The sequence below is a fragment of the Solanum pennellii genome, chromosome 6, assembly GCF_001406875.1.
Source record: "Solanum pennellii chromosome 6, SPENNV200".
NCBI lineage: Eukaryota > Viridiplantae > Streptophyta > Magnoliopsida > Solanales > Solanaceae > Solanum > Solanum pennellii.
Window position 1 is genome coordinate 60,115,893 of NC_028642.1, and position 21,199 is coordinate 60,137,091.

At 33.0% G+C, this 21,199-nt stretch overlaps 3 protein-coding genes and 1 non-coding gene across 5 annotated transcripts; 2 read left to right on the forward strand and 2 right to left on the reverse strand.

The window, feature by feature from the left end:
* Positions 1-17: 17 nt before the first annotated feature.
* LOC107023838 (glycolipid transfer protein 1-like) lies at positions 18-4,926 on the reverse strand. Of its 2 annotated transcripts, none has more exons than XM_015224652.2 (7): positions 4,773-4,926; positions 3,646-3,775; positions 2,651-2,706; positions 1,912-2,042; positions 1,572-1,707; positions 767-898; positions 18-370 (listed from the first exon to the last, which is right to left on the reverse strand). In XM_015224652.2, the coding sequence occupies exons 2-7, from the start codon at positions 3,761-3,763 to the stop codon at positions 335-337; spliced, it is 609 nt and encodes a 202-aa protein (XP_015080138.1). In that variant the 5' UTR covers positions 3,764-3,775; positions 4,773-4,926; the 3' UTR covers positions 18-334. The 2 variants fall into 2 exon arrangements, with proteins under 2 accessions (XP_015080138.1, XP_015080139.1); XM_015224653.2 differs by having other exon boundaries at positions 4,761-4,898.
* A 1,657-nt stretch (positions 4,927-6,583) lies between these two features.
* On the forward strand, positions 6,584-9,005 carry LOC107021205 (60S ribosomal protein L14-1). The gene is made up of 5 exons (XM_015221814.2): positions 6,584-6,742; positions 6,828-6,929; positions 8,145-8,274; positions 8,410-8,522; positions 8,744-9,005. Exons 1-5 carry the CDS (start codon positions 6,740-6,742, stop codon positions 8,795-8,797), a joined length of 402 nt encoding a protein of 133 aa, XP_015077300.1. The 5' UTR covers positions 6,584-6,739; the 3' UTR covers positions 8,798-9,005.
* LOC114077741 lies at positions 7,270-7,351 on the forward strand. The gene has a single exon (XR_003579109.1). It is a non-coding gene; the product is annotated as a small nucleolar RNA SNORD34 (small nucleolar RNA).
* Positions 9,006-9,724: 719 nt separating the features above from the next.
* Positions 9,725-17,053, reverse strand: LOC107023657 (casein kinase 1-like protein 11). The gene is made up of 14 exons (XM_015224417.2): positions 16,393-17,053; positions 16,230-16,270; positions 14,997-15,066; positions 13,955-14,103; positions 13,764-13,859; positions 12,895-12,965; positions 12,076-12,137; positions 11,911-11,974; positions 11,703-11,787; positions 11,328-11,454; positions 11,121-11,194; positions 10,963-11,026; positions 10,443-10,576; positions 9,725-10,140 (listed from the first exon to the last, which is right to left on the reverse strand). Exons 1-14 carry the CDS (start codon positions 16,466-16,468, stop codon positions 9,874-9,876), a joined length of 1,380 nt encoding a protein of 459 aa, XP_015079903.1. The 5' UTR covers positions 16,469-17,053; the 3' UTR covers positions 9,725-9,873.
* Positions 17,054-21,199: the final 4,146 nt, after the last annotated feature.

Below are 21,199 nucleotides of genomic sequence, written 5' to 3' on the forward strand. Positions count from 1 at the left end.
GACATCAAAAACTGTACTTAACTAACACGAACTAATATACTAATTATATAATATTCCTTGCTGAAGAATACATTCACTTAAATTTAAATTCACAAGAGGTTATCATGAGCTATAATGAAATAAAATATTGAGTTACAAACATTAGTCTCCAGAATTACTTATTGACCTCAAACCCAGTCCCTTTCATTATAAGTTACAAACCAGTAGACGAAATAATTCATTGTCTAGTACAGCTACTCATCGTACAACAGGAAAAAAGCAGGAAGTATGGTTGTTTCAGAAGTTTCTCACAGTGTCGATGAATCTGAAAAGAGTAGCAAAACTTCCTTTCAGCTTAAGATGCTTTCAGTTCATCCATTCCAACGTTGGCCTGCAATAGCAAACAATCTTTTAACTTCTGCCGTTAATATTCCTGGAATTGAAATGCAAGAAAACATGATCCTGGTGGTCCTTCAGCTATTCCTCTAGTTTCAACTAATCCTTCACCACTGAAATCTTGCAAACAGCCAATTAACTTAAAAGAAGGTGTATTCGAGGTACCCAAAATACCAGTTTAATCAGCCATGCAGTAGAAGTGAAGACACATTTGACAAGCAAATCTCCAAAGAACATCTACAAATTCAAGGTGTTGGAAAGGGGACCTAGTAGTTCTTTTTTTTCCTTTTGTTCTTTGGGTGGTGGTTGGGACAGAACAACTACAATAGTGTAACCCCAGAAAAAATCCAAACATCTATTTAATAGATATATTCTTTATGAGATATCTTACCAAGAACTTGTGGTTCTCTTCAAGAAGCGGTGAGAAAGTAGTACAGAATTTTTCAATGTCGCTATTAATATCACCGGTCCCACATATTACATCCATAAATTTCTTCCTGTCTGGAGCGAGCTTCATAGCCACCTGTGATTACAATCCACAGTGAAGGAGTTAAGAGAGAAAATTGGACTTCAGAAATAGCAATGTCAGATGTTTGGCTGGTTGGTCCTACCTTCAGTAAATTTTAACATGGGGGCAAAAGGCAACAAAATACACTGCAACTACCTCTTAATTAAAAAATACGAATATTGCTCAAGTTGACGACAAAAAGCATATAAAAAGATATTGAATAAGTAATACCACATGAATATGAGAGAAAAATGGGGGTGGGGATGGCAGAAAAATAACATGAAGTCTTATCCCCTATATATCAATGAACTGGAGATCAAACATTGTTTGTTTCTACAAGGTAATGGTAAAGAACCAAATTCAAACATTCTTGTCAGCAGCAGCATATCAAGTCACAAGACTTAGACTAACAGTCATGTTATAGGAGGCAAAAAAATGAACAGTTAACTGTCTGAGACATTATCTCAACAGAAGGAAATACTACACCAGTTAGGTAGATAATATGGGTCCTGGAAAACCAAAACAAGTCAACAAGGATTCTCTTATTGAAACATCAATAGTAGCGCACACGTTCCAGGACCAAAACTAGGAAGGATCTCATACTTTGCATGATGTAAGAATGGGGAAAGATGCAACTATCCGGATAAATAACATTAGAAGCTAAATTTTCAGGGTATATAACAGTTACCGTAAAACTTGAACTCGCTAGCCATCCATGCCACTTTTTCAATGTCTTGCTGTAGGAATCAGAGCAAGCTTGTGACATAGCCCAGTCCTGATGCTCCAGTAAATTTCTAAACAGCGCCACCAGAAAATCCATCGCCCTAAAGACATAATGACAGAATTTTCAAATTATAGTTCAGTTGACCAGAATTCAAATGCATCATAGAGTAACATGCTTTTGGGAATTGCATGCTGCTGAGTGATTGGTATGAGTGAGATCGGGGCATGGGTTAAGACATCGCCTAGAAGATTAATGGTTACCACAAAAGAGATAAAGTAAGAAGAGATGGAGAATAATTTCCAACCTTGTCAACCAAAGAAGACCATTTGTGCAACTGGAAGAGCCTTTTGCGGTCTTTGCTTCAACCTCTTCTTGCACCATGCTATACAAATTTGTATATTTTGTGGGGTTCGACAAGTACTTGTTTTCTAACCTCTGCAGCATCAATATTTAATAATAGATTTAGCAAGGAAGCATCGACTAAATTTTGAAAATCGAAAGATCAGACCGTGTTTGCTAGCTGTATGCAGCAACATAAATCAACAGAAAACATCTGCATGGTGGTTCAAGGAACGAAGTGCCTAAGAATATCTAGCTCCATAACATAGGAAATACTCAACCAGGGTCAGAATAATTTTGTTGCCTGGCTGAATAAACTTAATTTTCTCAATATAATTACTCTATAAACTGTGATAAAGCCCATTTATTTAGATATTCTAGATTACTGGAAACAATTGCTTAACAGGGCTTTTGTGCTCATTCAGGAAAGGTAATGGGTAGAAAAGGCCAGAAGAGAATATTATCCTGCATCCACGAAATTAAATAAATGATGAATTAATTAACGGGAGAGAATGAAATGATAAATCAAATAATTAATGAGGACAAATGAGAGGAAGAAAAGGGACTTTAATAGAATAAATGTTGTGAAATTCCAAAATTTAAAGCATTATTACTGAGTGATATAAGGTAGAATTTAAGCAGTAGAAAAATAAGCAAGCAAAACCTGAAAAAATTCAGATAAAAGGGAAAAATGGAAGATTGACCGTTATATTTCCACCAATGTCAGACTTGACCAGTGCCATGGCAGCTCCAAACTTTTCTAGATTGGGAAAAAACAAAAAGATAATCAGTTTACAGTTAACGTGGATCCAGCTTGCTCTTGAGATGTCCAAGACAACTTACTAAAGAGGTAAAGAACATTCACTTAGAAGCTTTATGCAACATAAGTGAAAATAATTTGACAAATTACTAGAGTACATCCGTCTGTAAGAAAGAGCCGTTTGCATAAATTTCTATTTGCAAGACTAAATAGCAACTTTTGTTGCTAGGACTCTATAAAAAATGTTGCCGCACCCATGTTGGATTCTTCCAAAATACACTATCTTTGGAGTACACTCACATTTAAGAGTAAAAATGAAGTTTCAAGGCACGTGTTTGCTTCAAAATTCTGGAAAAAAACTTGTTTGCATTTTCAACCATACACCAACAAAATAAATGTTCTGTTTTCGTAAAAGTTGTTCTTTAAAATTCACATTTTTTGGCAAAAACTGAAAATCTAATCTATATTGAAACCAAACACATAGAATTTAACAATTCAGCCTCTTCTCTGAACTTCACTTTGAAAATAAAATTATTATGAATGTGTTATAAATTAGTTTCTTTTAAATGTTGTAAGTATTAGATTATTTTTTGACTTTTAAGTGGTATCCACCCAAGAGGATTGCTACCCACAGGACACACTACGATATTTTTTGGAGATTCCGAGCTACATAGGTTTTAAAGGTCAAAATTAATCAATTTCATAACTCAATTTGATTAGGAAAATTAAGATCAACCATTAGATCGACCAGCTAAAAAGGGAGTAGCTAGAGTGTCTGCACCTTGAGACAGCAACTACTAAGAAGCTTAAGAGAAATTCTTGATAGAAATAAAATAACAGAATAATTTTATTAAAAAAAGCTTTTTTCCACTCAAAAAGTAGTCAAAGCAAGGAGGAGCCGTAGTTATAGATCCCAAACTAAAACACAAGATATAGTACCTATAATAGGTAAGATGTGTTTGCAGACATCTAAGAAAGGTGTTGTAAGCATTACTCCTTCCTCAGACTTGACATGCTTGATTCCTTCTAAAGCAGGGGCAAAGACAGTGCCTTCCATTCTTGTGCTTTACTGCAGTGTATAGCATAATAAAATTAAAATCATTTCGGAAGTACATTTAAATGGCAATGAAAACCTTAATTCACTAACTTAACAACTCTAGTAGAAAGCTTTGCAAATAATGAAGCTCAAAGACAGAGAGACATAAAATTTGTCTTATTGGTGAAAGTAAAGATGCTTAATATCACCATATAGTCAAAAGTATCTGCAGAAGTTATTGCAAACTACACACTTAGGTGTCAAGCCAACCAATCGGGAAAATGATCAATATGTTGAGGTATCTGGATTTCATATGATAAAGGCAACACTGAATTCAATGAATTGCCGTAAAGAACAACCACAATGTACAAAGAATCAAATGCTGATGATCAACTTTTAACTCAAAGTCAACGATCAGGATTATGCTAATGTATATTTTCTAAATATATTCAACAATAGATAGAGGCCAAGGTGAAAATAGTTGATGCACATATTAATTAACAAATCAAACAAAAAAGGGCTAAGATCAGGTAGATCCCTATCATCAATTTGATTATCTATTATACTTAGCTACTATATGTTGTTGGTCAAATGCAATTGAACTTCAGCATCAGTCTATTCTTAACAGATTTAAACAAAGATATCTGACAATTCAATCCACCGTCAGCCAATCATAAACTTCAAATGTACTTCGAACAAAGGATCAGATCGCTAGTTTGCTTACTATTAATTTCGGATAACATCAAAAAAGCAGTGAACACAAACAAGTATGAGCCAGTAAATCTCTACACATGCATCCAATTCTTATATGCTGGATCGACCTTTCTACACGCAATCAAAGTAAATTTCTAAGAAAACTATCGTCCAATTCAAGGAAAACAGTTTCTTCAGTAAAAAAATCATACGAGATTTGCTTACAGAAATGCTAGATCTTCAAAAAAAAATTGAATGATACAGGTAAATCGAAGGAATTGAAGTAAAGATCGCGTATAATCGAGAACTGATATTTGATACTTACAAAAAGATATACCTTATCAATGTGCGCTCTCTAGATTTTTGAGCTTTCGACGAACGCTACTGCCAAGTGTGAGGAACAAATGAAGAAGCTTTTGATGTTTATATACAGGCTAAGGACTGTGATCGATTCGGCGGTTACTAAACGCAACCCACGGTGTCGTTTTTGCCTGCGCGAATTTTGCCAAGTTTGGACTATGAAGTTACGAGAGTCCATTTATTTATTTTTTGAATTTTAATTGGGATATCAAACTTTTAGATTTTTTTTAAAATAATTATATACTTGGATATACCGTAAATTATAATTTATAAATTTTTTATAGATAATATATCGAAAGAGTTATTAAAGAGAAAGATATTGTTTAACAATTTGTGAAAAGAAATTTAGATGATTCATATAATTTGATTTAAAATTTAAATATCTATCTTAAATAAATTATTTTACAAATTAAATAGTAAAAATGAAGAAATTGGAATCAATAAAGAGGGTAAATAAGACAAGGAGAAAAAGGGAACAAAACAAAAATTAACTATGAAAAAAAAATTCAAAGATCAAAAGCTCGTGTCAATTTTAAAGTTTCTTTTTTCTCTTTAAAAGTTCGGACTTTCAAAAAAAAATGAAGAAAATGAAATGATTATCTATATATAACTATTTTATAAGGTGTGATATAAACTTTTGAGTAATTGGGAGTTGATCAATTAATGTTAGACCTAAAAAATATATGTCGATACATTATACACACAATTTGGTGATATATAAAAATTTATGAACAATTTATAAAATTTTATATGATCGTGATAATTTGTGATTGAAAAAATGCATTCGTTTATTAAAAAACTTGTAGTGCTATATTGGGACTTGAAAATAATTTATACCGAGAACTTGATGGTCGTGACAATGTTTTTAAAGACGGGGGCATGAGGCGAAACATTTGATGCAATGGAGCGAGGCATAAATTCCATGAATCTACAGGGCGTAATCATATATTCAATTTTATTAATAATAAATTAAGCAAAAGTAAACCTTTCAATTATTTTACAAATATTTTTTTATAAATAAGCTATAATATATAAATTATATTATGATTTTTATTTGAGATAAGTATTTATAATTAATAATAAAGCAAAAAGTACTATAATTAAACCAATAATAAAAAAAAATATGATTTAAATAAAAAAAGGTTAAAAAAAAGTTAAAAACGTCCAGCCTAGTTTTTACGCCCAGGACTTATGATATTATGCTTGAGTTTTACACCTCAAATTTTAGAACTTACGTTTTATGGATCTATGTCTTTAATTTACGCTCCAAAGCGTTTTTGGCATGCCTCTCTGGGACTTGTCACAAAGAATGTTTTTGAAAACATTGATTGTGACAAAATGGAGGAAATTATATCTTTGTGCATCCACCCTAAAATTATTGTATATTGTTAGAATTTGTGAACGATAAAAATTTTGATATAATTTTATACTAGATTCTTAATGATTTGTTATGACTTTGAGGTAAAATTTATCTATTCATCTAAATTTCAGACAATTCATCAAGACTTTGTGCTAAAGTATTGATAAACAAGGTCCTAAGTTATGATGCATAATTATATTTTTGTTCCAACTTTTTTTTTAAAATCAGGTTAATACCTAAATTGTAATTATCATTTTGTTGTTGATATTGTTTTCTATATTAATTTGTTTGTAATATGTTTTTACTTGAGTCGATAATTTATCTTAGATATGGTATTTTCACATCTTGTTGTGGAAGGTCATAATTTAAATAGCTGTGCAGAATGATCATATCTGTATCCCAGTCCCAAACCATATCAATTCGTAGTGGGCCTAAGCCCATATAAATTTAAAGCAGCGAGTCCAGATCCAAACAGAAAAACCTTACACTATATGATCTCCTCGAAAACCCTAGTACTCACTTGACAATCCACACCAGTTAGCCTCAATCTTCGCGCCTGATAGCATCTCCATCAGATCGCCGAAATGGTAAGCTTTAACGCAGTTTACGCATTTCCGAGCTCTGAGATTTAATGTTGACATTTGAAGAAATGTGTTGGATTGTTTTCTGCAGCCGTTCAAGAGGTTCGTAGAGATCGGAAGAGTTGCCCTCGTCAACTACGGGAAGGATTACGGGAAACTTGTTGTCATCGTCGATGTCATTGACCAAAATAGGGTACTTTTTCTTCGCTTTTTTTGCTTTCCTGAGCTGCTTTTATACTTTACGTATCAATTTGTTTGTAACTGAGCAACTCCGATAATAGGACGTTCCAAACGCTCGGCATTATTCCCCGGATAGTATTAGTTTACAGCTTCTTATACACCACATCCATGCTATCTATGTTTGGATTCATGAATGCTGTGGTTTGGTTTCATTGTCAGTCTATTACTTTCTGATTAAACGAAATTATATGTTGAGTGCCGTGTTGCTTGTGGAACTGCTTAGCCATGTCTTTTGGCAAGAAAGGACGTGTACATAATATACATCATTTTTCTTAGTTCATGAATGTAAAGTTCAAGGCCTATGATGGAATATGATAACATGCCTACATTGTCTGATCATATAAGTTTGATTGAGCAACATGAACTGAGGCCTTGTTTTAATGATTGACAAATAATAGTTTTCATAATGGTCAAATTTTAAATTAAGCAGCTATGAAAATCATTTGCAATTATTAAACTTGCTTGATTGGAAATCTGTTTTTAAAAACCATCCCCATTTTCAATGGACTATAATCTTCTATGGTGTGTAGAATAGTACACAAATTATCTCTGTAAAGCCTGGTGAGTTATTTAGTCTGTCTTTATTTGTCCTGGCGTCCTCAAATGTGTTGGTACATAAACCTTGCAAAATAGACTACATTATAGCTTGAAAGGATACATTACGTTCTCCTAGGATCTGTTGCACATTCTGTCAAGACCTTTACCAATCTGTAATACAGAAGGCAATAAATTAGAGTCTCTGGTGCGCTTTGTCAATAGCGTATTCAGCGCTGTACGTTGCCAAGAATGAAATGGGGCAGAGATTCTAGCACAAGGACTATCTTGAAATTGTCCTTGTGCATTCAGACGTCTCTTCATTTTTTGATAACTTCTTCAAACTTGGGTCATACAAGAAGTACCTAATATCTTTTTTCTGACATATCAAACAACATAATGTCTTTTATAATATTTTGACAAGTTCTTTCACGGGTTGAGCAAATAAATAGGCCAGTTGGCGGGATCATGCTTTCATGGGCTAATATTGCCTTCCCTACTTGATAATTTCCTAGTTCACTTCAGTTTAAGCTAGATAATGGCTAGTTGTTAATTGACTGTTAAACTACTTGTACAAGATGGAGAAATTATAAACTGCTTTAATGAAATACATATCCATCTCGATAATTGACAGGCTCTTGTTGATGCCCCAGACATGGTGAGGAGCCAGATGAACTTTAAGAGACTCTCACTCACAGATATCAAAATCGACATTAGTAGAATCCCGAAGAAGAAGACCCTCATTGCTGCTATGGAGGCTGCTGGTGAGTATAGTGCTTTGAATTTTTTCCTTTCATTCTAGAAGATATAGATTACTAATTACTTTAGCAGTTCCCTATGCATTCTACTTGGTTGGAAGTTTTATGTAGTTTGATCACTCTTTTGATTTGTGCTCCTAGATGTGAAGAACAAATGGGAGAGCAGTTCCTGGGGAAGAAAGTTGATAGTTCAGAAGAGTAGGGCCTCACTTAATGATTTTGACAGGTTCAAGCTTATGTTGGCAAAGATAAAGGTGTGATTTATGTTTTATATTAAAGTTAACTTCATTTTTTGCTGGACTGCTTCAATCTACCCTTGCGCTTCAACTTTATTATGGACCAATTTTTTCTTCCAAACTGAACTTCACAAGTGTTAGGTCCTGAAAATGTAGTTTGTTTGGATCCAGTCAAACATTGTGATTTCTGTGGTATCTGTCTTCTGTCACAAGCTGATACAATTATATTGATTTTGCAGAGGGCTGGAGTCGTGAGACAGGAGCTTGCTAAGCTCAAGAAGGAAGTCGCTTGAGAACTTTTTGATTTAGTCAAATTGGAATATTAGATTTTCAAAAGTTGTACTTGTTTAGCTTTGAGATTTTGTTGCATTAAGGGAAGAAAAAACATATTTTTGTTTTTACCTCCAACGTCTTTTAATAGTTTTTCTGATCTATGATGATGAATGATCTCTTTCGAGAATTATCTGCTGTCATTTATATTGTAATGGCTTAGAATCTTTTTGTTGTGTGCAATGACTCCCTCAGTTTAAAGTTGGCAAAGGTTGAAGTAGTGGTTTCTAGTTGGGGAAATCAATCTTTGCTGAGTTTTGAAGGCTGCTAAGGATGTCCTTCCTCCTCCCAAAGAGTTTTCAGTTTAGTTGAATTTTTCGGTCATAAACATGTAGGGCTAACTCAATATCATTTCTTCTGGTTTGGTACTATTAGTAGATCATTTTAAGCACTTGAGGTCTCTACTCGGTAGAAGAGAAATGATGTAACGATGATGTGACAAGTGTATGAAGTAGGTTTAGACTTTAAAGTTGGAAATATGTATCCAGAAAAGGCAAATGCAAATCAGAGAAATCATCATTTCATTAACAGAAGATAGGAGATCAGCCTACGAAAAGGGGGAAAATTCAATTAACATGGAACACGGTATTATCTGGCCTACAAAATCCTTCATTTACACTAGTTCCATATGTAGTCGAAGAAACATACTAAAAAGGAAATTTAAACAAATAAATCAAAATGGAGGGAGAACTAAAACAGAATCCCATAATTAAATACTCTAAAGTAGAGCTAAAAAGACGCATTCAGATCGACCGTAGAACTCCTTTCACTAGGCATTCCAGCAACATCAATTTCGTAGCACAATATATTTATCCATATATAATAATAAAAAAAAAAACTCTCGCACTTTACTCAACATTTCTTTGGATGAGTCCAAGTGCACTATGGTCTAATCTAGAAACAAAAACAAGGAATATGATGAGTTGGATAAGCTTCAATTGTCACATATAGAAGGTACAGCACATTTAACTAATTTACAGCACTTGGAGACATCCTCCGTAAATCAATCAGGAAATTCCCTCTTTATAAGCGCATTCTCTTACTTTCTGATTGAAAGAAATTCAAAGCTCCGAAGAGGGTTGTCATGGTTGCCTTTTGTGAGTGAAGTTCGCGAGAATGATGATGGTTTTGTTTCAATTCCCTGCTGAATTCTCTGTGTGGTAGATAGACGGCCAGTGCTTGACACTAATCTGCTTGAGCGACTATCCGTTGGTTCAGCAGAAGAGGTCGGTCTGCTGCTTGACATGACAGCTCTTTTAGAAGAGCTTCCATTTCTCGAGCTACGGCCTCTCTCTGAATCAGCTTCCTGCAAAATAGAGAATAAGCTTTACTTACCTAGCGACAAAATTCAGAATAAATATATCTAGAATTCAGATTTATACCACATAAAATATGTATAACTAAACAGTACATAAATTTTGTTATGCTGCTTCCAGCTAATATACGAATAGTATATTATTATAAACTGTTGGTTCACTAAATATCCAGTTAGTGCCTTGACCAGAAGCAAGTAAATAGATTACAAAACAAACTGTCCGAGCCGATTGAAAGGGATTGTCTGTTATTTCTCTTCTTTTTTTATTAGAGAGAAAAAGGAGAGATCAATACCACAACTTTGGAAGAAGGAATATCCTCTGAAGTCCTCTGTCTGGAGTGTTCCCCATGCCTACCAGCTGCAGAAGTATTCCTTCTGGAAAATGCTTCAACAGCACCAGAAAATCTATCCCGAATATCTTGCCCCACTAGATTAAAGAATAAACACGCAAGCGTCAACCAGTGATAATTGTCAAACACTGCAATTTCACTAATAAGCAGACACAAGTAGATGCTGGCACACAAATTACCCTTGCCACATCTGGAAATTAGAAGGTCAAGAGCGGATACTCATAATCCAGGAATTTAAAGGCACACATTTTACAAATTATCTGTTACTGAAAATAAAACTCATAGATAAGACGTGATTTTGACGTGTCTTGCTTGAAGAAATTACTAAATGCCTAATGAAACTAGTCACCCCAGCCGAATGAACCCTATAAGGAGCTACCAAAAATAGACATCACGCCTTATTTGAGAATATGCACAACTTTTTTTTGGAGAATATTTACATCTTCAACTTCAAAAATAATACCTGATGCCCTTCCTGGCCTTTCTGCAGATGGCCCAGCATTTAGTCCGGCATTCCCACTAGGATTCTGGAAGAAATACAACACATACACTTCTGCTCATAATCAAGTGGAGAAGCAATTTTCAATGATAACATCCAAAATAAAGTTTTCAAATACTAACTCGTCCTCTAGAACTGGCACCAATCTGAGGATACTTCAAAATTGTCCAATCAAATACATAGTCGAATTGATAACCTGCACCAATAAAAGGTTGCGATTCAAATCTTGAAAAGCCAATCAAAGACTAAATGTGAGATTGCTAACAGCTGGGAAATTTTCGGACCGAAAAAGTAGGCATCAAAGATCTTAAAAAAAGAAGAGAAATTACCTTCACGAATAAACAAGTCTCTAAAAAGCCTCTTCAAATATGAATAGTCAGGTTTATCTTCAAATCTTAATGATCGACAGTAGTGGAAGTATGATATGAACTCAGACGGATAAGATTTGCACAGCACCTGTTATGGACAAAAAAGGGAATCTTCTCTGAGTTACCTCATGCAATACAAAATCAGAGGCAAGATGGCCTAACGAGCTCGTTTTACAATACATGATCCATACTTGACTCAAAGCAGGGTAAAAGTTTCGTGTTACTATCATACTTCAACAAAGGATTGAGACTAGGTGACTTCCTTGCACATGTACTCATCATTCACAAAAGGTGATGTAGGTTGTACCAAGATGTATTCATATTAGTAATAGGTACCTCTACTGGTGTTAACATCTTTTTCTCACTGATTTTATCGTATTTCTGCTTCTTAGTACCACCTTTCAGTCCCTGCCATGGAAGGCTGAGCCAAAAAGAAACCGTCCCAAGTCAGGAAACAGGAAAACACCCAGAATTTACAATAAGAAGAAACACAACAAAGTCAGAAATATGGTTGCAAACAAAATAAAAAGGCATAAAATTCAACCTTCCTCTAAGAAAATACATAAGCACGTAACCAAGAGATTCCAAATCGTCTCTTCTGCTTTGCTCTGCCATAAAAACGAAAAAGGACAACAATTGATCAGTTATAAATGGTACTGAAACTAGCTATGCCCCAAGTAGTTCAAGAATCTAAACAAGATACACCTACCAACTCCAAGATGTGTGTTGACACTCGCATACCGAGCAGTTCCAGTCAGATTCTTGTTTTCCCTGGGGAAGATAATAATAAAGAAGACCATATAGAGGCAATCCGCCATCAAAATACAAATTTGTTAAAACTGAGGAGAAAAGTCCGATTCCTCCTTTCTTTCTTTTTTTTCTTTATTAATTTCCTTGTATTTTACTAACATAGACTTTTTTGTTTACATTATCAATAATGAAGGAGAGGGATTTAAATAATGAAATGAAAATTTTACCAGCACACTTCCTGGAACTACACTTCCCTTGCATTCTTTTAAAAATACCTAACTACCTATCCCCCCAAAAATAAAATGACCAGAACAGAGTCATCATTCTTTTTCTTTTACTGTTCTTTCATGGACGATGAATGAAGTCACGAGGAAGGATAAAAGGAAAAGCTACTCAGTTTCATAATGAAGCAGACTTTGATACTTTAATGAAAAAGAATCTAATAATACCAGTCAAGTCAAGCAAATTGATATAATTTTTCAATAGAGGAAAAACGAAGGCCACTGTAAATGGTGATCATGCGCCTTTCTTGCCACTCTCTTAGTTAAAACATAGAAAAGAGTTCTAGAAGAAAAAAAACAAAAGAACAGAAAAAGTGCAAAAAAAAAATAATCAGAACCCAGCATACAACGTTACTGATGAAGAAGATTTTCTAAGGATGTGAAAGAGAATCTGAATTCTGCTCTTTTTTTCCATTAATAAAACGATCCTTGAGCATACCGATGTGTGTGCATACATATATTTATCAAGGACCAGATCAAGTCAAGATTGTTGTTACCTGTATGGTATATGCTTGTGAGTCTGGAGATCCCTATACTTTTTGGCAAGCCCAAAGTCAATTGCGTAAACCTGTCATCAGTATTTAGACACCATTGCATCAGCTACCAACACTTTATTTTCCTTACAGCTCTTACTTCAACACTAGTATTCGGTAAGCATAAACATCCAATTACATACCTAGAGAACCATAATAGTGGATCGAACATATAAGTATATCCACTAAAGCTTAAAGAGAAAAGAAACATTAACTTTGACACGAACACCATATCAGAACAACAGGAACTCAATTTAAGTCATTCCTACACACCCGCAAGACATCACTCAATCTTTTCAGCAACAATACATGAGGTATCCTACATTACACTGTAGAACCCATTCATGAAGAAAGCTGGATATAAATTGTAGACTTTGTAAGCTGCAACAAGCATCGCTGTATGACAAGATATACACCTAATAGCTTACAAGTTACAAGCCAGTAGTTGGGCAATCAACCATCAACATGCACAGCCTCAAACTTAAACAAAAGTTGCACTGCCAATTTAAGCATAGAGATGGCATGCACAGTTAAAAAGAAGCAACTTGCAAGAATAAAAAATCACACTTCAAAAATTGTTTCCTCACCAAATCTCAGTTATAGACTTTAGCCAACCTGAAGGCTGAACTCAGTAAACCACCAATTATCCCAAACTATGTTATTCTTTTCTTTTACACGGTAAAGACAATAATGATCCCAACTTATAAGGAAGAAAGAGCTGCTGGAAAACAGACATCAACAAGCAACAATTGGCCAGAGCCATGACGGAATACTTAGGATTTCAATTTGATAATGCCAAAATAAGTTTGTACAAGCAGGGCATGAACGCTTACCTGATTTGCCTTCCGACCTAATCCCATTAAAAAGTTGTCTGGCTTTATGTCACGGTGAAGAAATCCTCTGGAGTGCATGTATTCAACTCTATTAATCTAAGAATGGCATAAGATAAGTTATTATTAGCTCAAGTACATAAAAACATGTTAGAATGTTACTCTCTAAAAAGAAATGGTATGTTGATACGTACGAGTTGATCTGCTAGCATTAACACTGTTTTCAAAGTAAACAACCTGTTGCAATAGTTGAAAAGGTCTTCCAAACTTGGTCCAAGAAGGTCAATAACCATTATATTGTATTCGCCCTCCACTCCAAACCATTTGAGGTTAGGAATCCCGGCTTCATTCAAAATGGCAAAAAACAAGAAGATTAATTCACTATTCATAAGAGTGTCACTGGCAAATTTACTTGCTATAACATGAACGACAAAAACATCATATTCAATAGTTTAAAATAGATGTTACAAAAATTTGTATTTTGGCATAGGAAAAAAGCATGGTAGATGCCTTGACTGAATGCTTTGAGTTTTTGGAATTACTAGGGATGAAACTGTAACAGCTATGCTGCAATGATTTGGAGGTATTTTGCAGTACTTCACTGGTAATTCTTTTAATTATAGTGGTGCTCAGACCAGTTTGTGTAAATCTTGATTGTTCCACCCAATACATGCTACCTCCTGCCAACACATGACTGAGTAACTCTGCTTTATCAAGGCTTAGGCAGATGGGAAAAGATAACCTTGTGGTTCTCTTCTTTTTTCTTTTATTACCTTGCTGAGTTTTGAAACTAAGATCTCGTGGTTCTCCTCCCATTTATTGACCACTACGCCACACTCTAGGGTGCTCTACTTCCATGGTACTTAATTAATGAATTCAACCTTGCCAAATAAAGGAGAATTCAAACAAGCCCATACAAAGTAAGTTTCCTTTTCCATTAATATAATAACTTGCCATATGTAGAAGTTGCATAAAAATGAAAAGCAAAATCTCCAAACAAACAGCTAGATAAATCCATTATTTGAAAATTAAAACAAGGGGCCAGCAAGTGCAACGTTCTGAAAAGCAGACCATATTAATACTTTAGTGGCACTCCACTGTTCTTCTCTCTTTGTTTCATTTTAGAGCTTTTTTGGGGTTGTTTTTAAGAGTTACTATCCAAGAATAAAAGTCACAATTGCAACATATGGTGTAAAGAGATGATATCAAATATCAGTGGGTGGAAGTGAGACATACTTCCTCCTTGGAGTAGCATATAAATTTTCGATTCATAGTGCAGTTGAGGGTGCCTCGTCTTCACAGATTCCTGAAAGTTTTAATAACAAGAGAAAAACCCTAAGAACGGTCCTATCACATCAAACATTAAGAGTCTTGAAACCCATAATACACAAGAGATTAAAACATATACTTGTGAAATAACCATGCCAAACATATTCAGAAAACTAGTCTTGATTCCATAAGCAGCATGATATTAAAAGACCGTAGAAGCTTGTGGAATGAGAAAACATGGCTGCTTTGTAATTCATTTTGACAATTCATATTCTATTTTTTACCAACAAGAAATCATCAGATCCAACCCTTTAGGCCAACCGCAACCTTCAAACTCAGGGACAACGGGCCCACCACTCTACCCTTTTCCACATCTTATTTCTTTTCTTCTTTTTTTTTTTGGTGGTAACACTCAGATAAAAAAAATAGATTTAAGTTGCTATCTATAACTACCTAGTGCAGTTCTACTTAAATTAGGAACCTCTTCCGGAAAATGAAGTATTACAGCAAGTTAGATGCTACTTCAATATCTTAGATGCACATTCGTCCTGTGTTCCACCAACTTACAAAGCTTCTATTGGATACACACCTTAAATTTCAGAATAAATAATCATGCTAAAAAAAAGTTTCATCATTTCTTGTTGTTCCTCAGCTGAATAAACCAAGCAAAGCCTGTAAGCGTGATCCTCTATCCTCCCTCTTTCTATCATCAGAAAATCAATCCATAGATAGGAAAAAAAAAACTCAAACCACCAGAATGAATATACTGAACAAAAGTTACTAGAGATCTCATAAGATTAATTCAACACAATAATGCCCCACAACTCTTCTGATATTAAAAATATTGGCAATATGGCATGATAGCAAGAGAACGAAGGACAATAGAAGCAAATGATCTGCCAAAGCCATTAATTATGATCAAACTAGTTACCTGTTTAGGGATAAGTGTGACACTGTATTACCTTAGTTTTCCTTAAAGGTAAATATTGGACTGAAATGTACTGAATAAAGCAGAAATAGACATACAAATTCACATAGCTGATCCAACCTGATTTCGGATAAGCTAAACTAGATAAATTTAATGTTACAATGACAACATTAGGCATTACACAGAGAAAAATAAATCCAGACAAGCAAACTCCCCCTATGCAGAAAAAATCAGATAAGATTGATGATTGATGGTTAGAGATGAGCTCATACCAGCTTAATAGCAACTTCTTCTCCATTTTGTAAATTCACACCTGAATCAACAAAGACATAAGCAGGTAAAAAAATTACTAATAACACAAATGCAGAATGAGGCTAATCCCCAATCATATAATATCAAACAGAATCAATGAACAAAAGTAATAACAGAACATACCTAAATAAAGCTCGCCAAAAGACCCACTTCCAATCTTCCTTCCCAGCTTAAACTTCCCACCCACAACATGATCCATGGTGATTCAATCACCCTCTTCAAATTCACCAAAAACAATACTTCCACAGCAATAATCACCTTTTTCGCCAAGAACAATACTTTCACACCATATCGTTAAAAAATTCAATTTTCAATCGAAACCCCACAATGAGGCAAGACCCAACAACAACAACAAAAATCCTAAAAATTATGCAGCAACAACTGTCTTATTCAGCTACATCCTTCAACAAAAAACAAAAAAAATCCCGGGTCGATCTTCCAATACCCATAAAGAATTAGAACCCTAAATCACAAATTAAGTCATCGATCCACATTGATCAATTATAAACAAAAAAAGGCAATGAATGTAGGATACAAAGTAGTAAACAAAACCGCGTATATTTTCTGTATATAAATGGAAAAGTTTCGGTTTGTTTCGACAGAGGAATCAGAAAAAAGGGGACAAAGAAGCGAAGATCGAGGGGCAAAGTGAGAAATAGAAAGGAAAAAAAAAGAGTTTTTAGAAAAAGAAAGCAAATGATTTTGATGCTGTGTGCTGTGAAAAAAGCTATCAAGAGAGAGAAAAAAATGAATATACGTGTGGGGATGGAGATTTTGAAGAAAAAGGACAAGGACAAAAAGAAAAGATAAGGAAAACAATATATTTCTCCGAATTAAATAGATATTTGTATTACTTATATATATATAAGTAATACAAATTTTAATGGACTTAGAATTATCTTATTAAGGCTGAAAGAGAAGGTTAGAATATTATTACTAACTATAGAAAAAAATCACTTTTGAAATTTATCCAAAAAAATAAAAAAGTATTGCACAATTTAAGACATATAAATAATTAGAAATTGAATTGAGTGCATAAACCATCATATATTTAATTTATTCAAAGTTTGGTGATATGTATCAAGTGTGAAATTAAAGTACAAGGTTAATTTTATATATAAAAAATAGTTGTATGTCTAAATTCGTGTGCGATTAATTTATGCTATATATAAATTGAAATATTGGAAATATATATATCCACATTCAACACAGTTCAAATACTAAATCTATTACTCTTATATAATAGTCAAATTTTGAACGTATAAAAATAAAGATTTTCTTGTAAGAAAAAAATTAAAAATATCTTTATAGAAAAGCTATAAAGTAGAGAGTAAATTACTTATAAACGATGGAGAGATCTTAATTCCTCGTTATATTATATTTGGCCCCCATCAAGCTGTAAACTTTTTTTAAAAAAAGAAAGAACAAAAAAGTAGAGGAAATGATCAAAATAGTTCCTTTTTTTTTATTAAGGCTCAAAGTGATCCTTGAGTTTTCACATGGAGCACTAATAGTCCCTCATGTTTGCAATATTGGGGCACCTTTGGTCCTCCGTCAAAATTTTACCTATTTTTTGCATTGATTTATCTATAACCTATGTATGGGATATTCAATCGTCATTTTATATATTTAGTAGAAATAACAAATCCATATCAAAGAATGTTAGAAGAAAAACAATTTGTTTTGTTTAGTAGAAATCATATTGCGGGTAAAATCGAGAGGTTTATCATGATAATTTCACGCGCAATAATATAATTTTTTCTTTTCCTGCAAAGTCATATGTTAAGATGTTCTTAGTTTAGCTGCAGTAATATTTCTAGTGAACAAAATAAGGTGTTTTTCTTATCACCTTCTCTCGTATAGAGTTATTATTTCTATTAAATATATAAAAAGACGATTGGACATCCCTTATATAAAAATTTGGACAAAAATTAATGTCAAAAAATAGGCAAAAAAAAATTAGGATGTAGGACCAAAAGGGCATCAATATTATGAACATTAGGAATTATTAGTGCTTTATGTGAAAATTTAAAGATCACTTTGAACCTTAACGTAAAGATAAGGGATTATTTTGAGTCTTTTCTCCAAAAAAGTATATTGTAGGTGTCGAAAGGAATTAGAATAGCTGACCAACCATTTTTATTAACACATTGACTCAATGAAGGATGACCCCTACCTATTCTCATAACTTTTGATGGTTTAATCTGCGTCGTCCCACGTGCATGAATTAAAAAAAAGAAGATATTTTTCAATTTTGAATGCTCGATTTTGGAAATATTTTTAGAATAAAAGAATCTCGTCTATTTCAGTAGTAGTAGGACGGTACGATGATAATTATTTATGCTACTTCTTTGTTAGTTACAACCTCCTTTGTTATGTTGTAGACTACAAATGAAGAAGTATGAATCCATTTTAATTACAATAATATATGAAAAGTGTTTACCTTTGTTATGGGTTTAGATAAAATTTGAGTTATAATGTCAAACTTGATTTTTGTAAATAGCAAATCTAGTTGTCGTCTTTTGTTAAATAAATTGTAAAAGTCAACAAATTGTGAATTAAAACCCAGTCAATATCTATTTAGAAGTGTTTCTGTTGATCATTGTAATTTTATATATTCCTAATATATACGAGCTCAGAAGTACGATGTGTGTTTCATCACTGTTTAGAAGAGAACAAACCAAAGTTGTGAAACTGAATTGCATTTGATTCCAAGTGCATTCATATCATGTTCGTGCTAATAATAAATACACACGCGATTAGATCAGATATCTGCTAAAGTATTTATCCGCAATAGTTAATTGTATCATTGGATCCTGTAGTTAGCTATTGGTTTTACAGATAGTTAGAAAGAATGTTAATTGCCTCTAAAAATACATATTTAGCAACAATATTTAAGCTATTGTCAGTATAAAATATTTTGAAGTTGACGTCTTTTATTGCTGGATTACTGCATATACATAATGAATCTAAGCTAATGTTGGGGTTTAGCAAGTGTGAATGGGAAAAAGAAAAGAGAGAATATGAAAAGTGAGGGAACTACTTTGGAGGAAAATGAAAAGTCATTTGCAAAGTGCAAATGAAAAGTCATTTGCAAAGTGCAAATGAAAAGTCATTTCTCCCATATCGACAAAAGAAAGGAAAATGTTGTCCTTATATAAGGAAACACTTCCATTACTTCTTAAAGAGCTAAGAAGAAGATGCCCTCTCGCGTCGTCGCTCGGCCTTGGCTTTGGATGTGATTGATTGATAAATTTTTGCGGGTAACGGTAACATTCCGATTTCACTGAACAGACACGTTCCTTGCTGAAAATGGCTATAAAAGGAAGTTAATTTTTGATTTTTCAAATACTGAAAATTTTTCCTTCTCTGCATTTATTTTTTTTCTCAAATAAAATCAAAGTATCGATCGACTGAGTTTGTGTGACTTGTTGCTGTTCACCTGCTAAACATCTAGTAAAACTGTACAAATTAGCACTAAATTAATTGTAGTAATAACCACCAGTAACTAATGACTAGCTAATTGATACAACATGCATGCTAACATCTAGTAAAACTGTACAAATTAGCACTAAATTAATTGTAGTAATAACCACCAGTAACTAATGACTAGCTAATTGATACAACATGCATGCTAACATCTAGTAAAACTGTACAAATTAGCACTAAATTAATTGTAGTAATAACCACCAGTAACTAATGACTAGCTAATTGATACAACATGCATGCTAACATCTAGTAAAACTGTACAAATTAGCACTAAATTAATTGTAGTANAGCTATGAGAGAGTTGTGTGTAAACATTGTTATTTTGAGCCACTTGTTGGTCAATTTGATTGGTAAATAAATCTAACAAAAAATAGTAATGAATTTGGTAAATATAAGTGGTAAAGTAGAAATTGATTTAAAGTAATAATAGACTCTATGTTAGTGAGAATAATCAATTAGAAAGTAATGATATAATTATAAATTTATTTATTTATGAAAAAAAATAATTAGTAGATATAATTTGATATATTTTTTTTTGCAAAATATAAACTTTTAGATCAATTTTTATATTTGAAAAATCCCAAATCATGATTTAATGAGATTTAATTTGATAAAATCAGCTTGATATCGCGCATTCAAATGGTGAGTTCATCTTATAATTTCATATTGCGATTTCACATCGCATATTCAAACACAAGAAAAAAATATTTTATTATATATATCTACGGTTGAATTTCTTCAATATACAAGATAACTATAAAATCTTAGATTTACTACTAGATCAAAATATACATACATTATGAAAATGTATAAATAGATGGACACTCCTTATACAAAGTATTACGTAGATTCCTTCCAACGGCAGCTAGTTCAACAGCTTATTTGGAAAAATTCAAAAAAGAAAATTGAATTGTACAACCACAAATATTATTAAACACCATATAATAATGCATGAATCAAACCAAATAATCCACGTAATGCATTATGAATGTACTACTCTCTCTCTCTTCAAGCTGTATTATATATGGAAAAAGGAATAATATTTAATGTTGTAGACTTGTAGTATATAATTTGTACGTGTTGAAATATATAATGCAACAATATATCTCATTATTACTCTAATAGAGATATAACAATTATTTTGTTTATTTTATTGTGGTTTTAATATATTTTTATTATTATTTTCAGTTTGATTTGTTTATTTTTTTTATATTGCAACTCCTTTTGTATGAATTAATGTTGACTCCTAGTGGCCGTGAGACTCAAATATTAGATATTTTTTTATTTAAATTCATATTAAAACGTGTGATATTATCTTATCTAAAAAATTAAAATTTATTTATTCTTGATGTCTATGGACAAGAACGGAAGTAAACTTTAATACAAAAGAAAATTTTGGTCCAAATTGAAAAAAATAAATATATATATATATATATATATA

Coding starts and splice junctions, on each gene's coding strand:
- LOC107023838 (XM_015224652.2), bottom strand. CDS start 3,763: ATGGAAGGCACTGTCTTTGCCCCTGCTTTAGAAGGAATCAAGCATGTC. Junction 2,707..3,645: donor ACACATCTTACCTATTATAG/GTACTATATCTT, acceptor TTCCCAATCTAG/AAAAGTTTGGAGCTGCCATG. Junction 899..1,571: donor TAGCGAGTTCAAGTTTTACG/GTAACTGTTATA, acceptor TTGTAATCACAG/GTGGCTATGAAGCTCGCTCC.
- LOC107021205 (XM_015221814.2), top strand. Junction 6,930..8,144: donor ATGTCATTGACCAAAATAGG/GTACTTTTTCTT, acceptor GATAATTGACAG/GCTCTTGTTGATGCCCCAGA. Junction 8,523..8,743: donor TTATGTTGGCAAAGATAAAG/GTGTGATTTATG, acceptor TTGATTTTGCAG/AGGGCTGGAGTCGTGAGACA.
- LOC107023657 (XM_015224417.2), bottom strand. CDS start 16,468: ATGGATCATGTTGTGGGTGGGAAGTTTAAGCTGGGAAGGAAGATTGGA. Junction 14,104..14,996: donor TATGCTACTCCAAGGAGGAA/GTATGTCTCACT, acceptor TTTTGAATGAAG/CCGGGATTCCTAACCTCAAA. Junction 10,141..10,442: donor TTCCTTCTTCCAAAGTTGTG/GTATTGATCTCT, acceptor TCTATTTTGCAG/GAAGCTGATTCAGAGAGAGG.